The 6000-nt window shown below is 36.5% G+C and overlaps 1 protein-coding gene across 1 annotated transcript in view; it reads right to left on the bottom strand.

Moving 5' to 3' along the window:
* Nucleotides 1-294: 294 nt before the first annotated feature.
* Nucleotides 295-6000, bottom strand: part of LOC121429980 (progesterone-induced-blocking factor 1-like) — a 29435-nt gene continuing 23729 nt past the window's right edge. Inside the window, exons 13-16 of the mRNA XM_041627249.1 lie at nt 4931-5061; nt 4266-4350; nt 2607-2828; nt 295-834 (exon numbers count right to left, since the gene is read on the bottom strand). Coding sequence (XP_041483183.1) covers nt 742-834; nt 2607-2828; nt 4266-4350; nt 4931-5061 — 531 coding nt within the window. The 3' untranslated portion in view covers nt 295-741. The remainder of the gene's footprint in view (nt 835-2606; nt 2829-4265; nt 4351-4930; nt 5062-6000) is intronic.

The following is a 6000-nucleotide window of genomic DNA, read 5'->3' as shown; positions in this document are numbered from 1 at the left end:
TTAGTGAGGAAATTAGTATTTTCACAGGAATACCATAGGACAACACACAAACTGAAACTTAAGAAATCAGTATTTTGCAAGAAACCATCAGTATTCTTCTCTATTTTCAGTACTAAATACGGAAAATCAGTACTACTTGGCAGCTCTGGAATAACCATTCTTGCTTGTAACTCTCTGATTGGTAAATTTACTTCTAAATTTAATACATGTTGAAATGGCTCCTTCTTGAAAGAAAAAAATAAAAACAGCACAGAGAGGGTGCCAAGTATCCTCAAAGGTGAAATTCAAATAATTCACATTATTGCACATTAACCAAAGCTTCATACAGGCTTTAAGCAAATATGGAGCCATTAGAATCCTGTGCATTATCAGTAACAATACCATCATTTCGTCATCATTCATTCCCTATGGCATTTTGTACAGAGGAAATCTAAGTCACTCAAACCAAAATTTCAAGCATGTACATTGCTATATGTATCTGTTGCTATATCTCCTAAATCCTTGATTTTGAGTAAAGATAAAGATACAACTTTTAAAAATAGATCTTGGTTATTCCTGTCATGTACATTTCAAGAAATGAATTCCTAATATAGCTTTCCACAGTGGAATAAAAGGTAAAGTTCAGACTTGATTTTCTTGAAATCAGTTTTGGAATGTCGTATTCATTGACATGATGTTCAGACAACCACCAACAAAATTTTCCATGAAATCTTTCTGATAGCTTCTGATCATACTTCTCTGTCACGTTCCTTCTTTCCACGTATTTTTACGAGTTCCTCTGTTGGTGTTGCGTTCTTTCAGCTTATCATACCACTGTGAGTCTTGGCTCTTCGTCTATTAGAATAAACAAAAATTAATTGAATAAACATGATTATTAATTACTTTGTCACTTATATATTGAGAAAATCAACATGGAATATTAAAAATGCATCATCTCTCACACAAAATTGGTTCTCCACTATTTCTCACTTTTCAAATTACTTTTAATTGCACATAGGTCACTGGTTATCCATGTTATAACACTTAATATGTATAACATTGACTGGCTTTGAGTGAGACACTATTAACACCAAAAGTAGTCTCATATTACCCCCGAGTCTTGGAGAGGGCAATACATGTATGTGTCTATGGAGAGAGTGTGGTCTCTCCCAAAAATTCCATATCATTAAAGTCAATATTATCATCACATTCACCTACAGCTGCATCATGTGTAATTCAGGTTATTATTTTGAGCAGTTGATATGCCTGTTTTCCTGTCGGTACTACTGATTCATGCATGGGGGTCGATCCACAGAAAGTTTTATTCATTTGGCGGGATATTACGTAATGATACAAAGCGCCATCTTCCCCTAATGAATAGAAAGCGTGAGCGGATCGACCCCCATGCATTTGTGGTTTTTCATGATCCTGATAGAGTACTGTAATCCTTGCTAAGTAATTGCGACATAAATTGTTAACAAGCAGGAACGCACCATGCACACTTAACGCATACACAATCTTGCGCTTGGGTTTGATCAGTTATGATAATATGGGTATCAATTGTGGATGATAATTTTTTAGTACAGAGGCACAATAGGAAAACGACATATTTTGTGGAGGAGGGGTGTATGAATGTTATGGTCCCTAGCCATACAGCTGAACCCCGACTGGGCCATTGTGACAAATTGTGTGTTCAGTTAATCAATTAGACACAGGTAGAATACAAATTTATACCTTATATCGAGAATGCCTCTTTCAGGTAATAGTTATAACATATATTCCCATGTGCTACATATGTTGTACATCAAATTGGCAACACAGATGAGATCCCACCTCTTTTAATAAGTTTCACTTGCCTATTTTTCGCTTCTTTTGTGTTCTGTATGAAATTATCCCCTTAGTTAATTTGCATTTTATATTGTGTTCAGATTTTTTTTAAGTCGGATTGTAAGCTTCGTTATTAGGATTATTTTGATTTACATACATGATTATCGACCAATTATATTTAAGTTGTGTATTCACCGATTATCTCTTTATTTGTACGTATAATTAATATTTCGTAATGGCATTTTCATTTTCAGCTCCTTTGTTGTTCTTAATTTACTGAGATATCTTGCATTCTTGTCCCCCCTTCTCTCTTAGCACTTTGAAACTTACGTATAAAGCGCTGTATAAATTTTATATACATTATATCATTATCAAAGGTGCGTAAAGAAAGTAGATATAATTCACACTGATTTCATGAATAAATGGTCACTTTGTCATCATAGATCTATATCTGGTTCATTTGCATAAACTAAACTTTGTGAAATCATGGAATATAAGCTGAAAAACAATCACAATGGAAATTGGCAACACAGATAAGCACATGTGGGACAGGGTATTATTACTGCTTTGGAAAAGACCCAACAATTCTCTGGAAATGTCATCCTCATTTTGTTAATTTATCAGTAATGACACAATTTCTTGCAGAATTCTTAGTTACATTTTTTTTCAATTTATGCCTACAGGTCATTGGGTGATCAACTTATTGGATTCTGTATGAACTCATTTTGAAATTGTGAGCACAACTTGAATTTATATTGCATTGTGCAATGGATTTAATAACGTCTTCATAAATCACTCACAAAGACAGTAGGTCGTGGCAGGTCACCCGCATCCAGACCAACGGTCATCTTCTTGGACACGGGATGCTGGTCACGACTCAATCTCTCATGAAGGACTGGACTGTGATGGGACTCCTTGTTGCCATGGTGATGCAGGGATTCCTTGTTGCCATGGTAATGCAGTGTTTCCTTGTTGCCGCGCTGGCTGAGCTTCATAACAACTTGTTTCATCAGAGCCATTTGCTGCCACGAAAAAAAATTAGAAGAATCACAAAGTAAAGTTAAAAAAAAGTAATGTTTTAGTTCATTGATATAATACAAAGCCTTATTCAGGTATAACCCAAATAATTTATGACATAAATATAAAAAAGTTTGCGGATAATAACAGTTCAAAAGCTCTAGCTAGATTGACCTCATGCCTTCCCCAAACACACACACGCACACTTTTGCTTTTTCAAGTATCATATACAAATTAAAAATTGATAATGTATGATGAAGATATAATATGAAGGCAGCTTATCTTTCTTGCTGATAGATCATAAAATCAGCTAAAAACTTCAGGTCAATAAGAGATGCCACTGAATTTTGACAACATGAATTTGGGAAGCCACAACCATTTGGTCTGCATCCTTTTGTCTACTTAGGGTCTGGTCTCATCCCATTTGGTCTGCATCCTTTTGTCTACTTAGGGTCTGGTCTCATCCCATTTGGTCTGCATCCTTTTGTCTACTTAGGGTCTGGTCTCATCCCATTTCATCTGCATCCTTTTGTCTACTTAGGGTCTGGTCTCATCCCATTTGGTCTGCATCCTTTTGTCTACTCGGGGTCTGGTCTCATCCCATTTGGTCTGCATCCTTTTGTCTACTTAGGGTCTGGTCTCATCCCATTTGGTCTGCATCCTTTTGTCTACTTAGGGTCTGGTCTCATCCCATTTGGTCTGCATCCTTTTGTCTACTTAAGGTCTGGTCTCTTCCCATTTGGTCTGCATCCTCTTGTCTACTTAGGGTCTGGTCTCATCCCATTTGGTCTGCATCCTTTTGTCTACTTAGGGTCTGGTCTCATCCCATTTGGTCTGCATCCTTTTGTCTACTTAGGGTCTGGTCTCATCCCATTTGGTCTGCATCCTTTTGTCTACTTAGGGTTTGGTCTCATCCCATTTGGTCTGCATCCTTTTGTCTACTTAGGGTCTGGTGGGTGTTTCATAAAGCTGTTCGTAAGTTAAGAGCGACTTTAAGAACGACTGGTGATTCTTTCTTACGGGCTTAACCATTATTAATAAATATACCATTTACCACAAGGATCACCAGTCATTCTTAAAGTTGCTCTTAACTTACGAACAGCTTTATGAAACACCTACCTGGTCTCATTCCATATGGTCGTATCCTACCCTCAGACATCTATGACCTCTTTGTCTGACTAATTTCCAGTTAGGCTAAACTCATTTCGTCCATTAACTACTTGGTCTACATGAAAAGATGAACTCTTTATGAACTAAATATTAAATTTTTTTAAAGGGAAAAGGCAAGTAGATGAAGGCAGATATTCCACCATTTTGGGCATTAGACTTGATGGGAGTAAGAAAGAGAAAATGGATTATGTAATAATTGTACCAATATGATAGTAGACCATGATGGTAAGACCATTTGCAATTAGAACAAGTGAACACAAACCGTCATTTACCTCTTTCTGGTTAAGAAGCCTCTCAAGATCGGCAGCCAGTTGATTCTTATCCCTCATCAAAGTGTCTCGTTCTTCTTTCAGTTTCCTTCAAAAACAAAGTAAGGGTTAACTTTAAAGAATCAGAGACTGGTGAATCAGCCTCCTACTCATCTTTTCCATCCTCCTCCTTCTCCATGTCATCATCATTTGAATCATTTTCATTTCATTTGTCTCCTCCTCATCATCCTTCCTTATCACTGTATCACTACCATCCCACAGAGCTGCCAGCCTGAAAATGAGCATTTCAGTATTTTTGAAGCTGAAAATCACTATTTCGGTGAGGAAATCAGTATTTTTAAAAATATCATAGAACCACACATACAACTGAAACTTTAGAAATCAGTATTCTACATGAAACTATCAGTATTCTTCTCACTTTTCAGTACTTAATACTGCAAATCAGTACTACTTGGCAGCTCTGTTCCCATTTATCATCATCATCATCATCGCCACCACCACCATTATCATCACCATCATCATTGTCATCGTCCTCCTCATTCACATCATCATATCATCATCACCACCACCACCACTATCATCATCATCGTCCTCCTCATCATCATCATCCATCATTGTATCCTTATCATCCCATCTATCATCATCCGCTGATGTAATGGGTAACCTACCTGATATCTTCGGAGGCACTTGTGATGTGGTCTTTGTGTTTGCTGATCTGTTGGTCTTTAGACCTGATACTATCAATCAAATAATTATAGGGCTGCTGGGCTTGATCCAATAGACCGGTAGCCTTGGAGAGCTAGAATGTCAAAACAAATACAGTAAATGATATCAGTAAAGTGGTAATGAACATGAACCTGGTTAAATAGAACTTTAAATTCAGCATCATTACATACATCCCAGCACAGTAGAGTATACACTAGCTGTGGTTTTGTATTTTCGAATTATTACATTATTGCTATCATCATTATTAATATCATTATTTCATCATCACCATCATTATGAATACTATTATCATCATTATCATTATGATTTTGTAGTGGGTTTCACGAAACACCATGCATCTTCCATGGGCAAATGTTGATTCTGAAAAGGACCATCCTGACTCGAAGGTTTTACAAGTTTGTTATTGCCGTCTTCAGGAGAATGAGCAACATTTTGTAGTAAATTATATCAGTAAAGTGGTTGTTGCTATTGGTTGTATATCAGTAAAGTAATTGTTATTACTATCATTGTTTCTATCATCATTAACATTATATTCATTATCATCATTAACCCTATCTAGGCCGGGGGGGGGGCCTCGGAGGCCCCCCCTCAACGAATCGCGCGATATTTTTCGCCGTGCGAAATTTTTTGACCGCGCCGCTCGCTGACTTTTTACTTTCAAGTCTTGCGCAACTTTTGAGACCAATTTTGCGTCACCCGGGTACGTGGTTCCGAAATTACGTAACATTGAGTAAGTGCATGTCAGACCGAAAATGGCTCAAAAACGTGATTTCGTGTACAAAGTCAATGCAAATTGTGCTTTCAACCAAAATTCATAAATGTATGATTATTTTTAGTTTTGCTAGTCTAAATGTATTCATTTTATGCTTTTTATGATCACAGAAGAGTCCCCAACAAATTTCATTGAAAAAACAATGAAAAAAAGTCAAAAAACAAAGAAATACATAAGAAATTGCAAAAAACAATATAATACATAAGAAAATGATTTGATATCACAATTTTTTTCATGTAC

Source organism: Lytechinus variegatus, chromosome 16, assembly GCF_018143015.1.
Source record: "Lytechinus variegatus isolate NC3 chromosome 16, Lvar_3.0, whole genome shotgun sequence".
Classification (NCBI taxonomy): Eukaryota; Metazoa; Echinodermata; class Echinoidea; order Temnopleuroida; family Toxopneustidae; genus Lytechinus; species Lytechinus variegatus.
The sequence above is the reverse complement of the archived record's forward strand: the minus strand, read 5'-3'. Positions and strand labels throughout refer to the sequence as shown.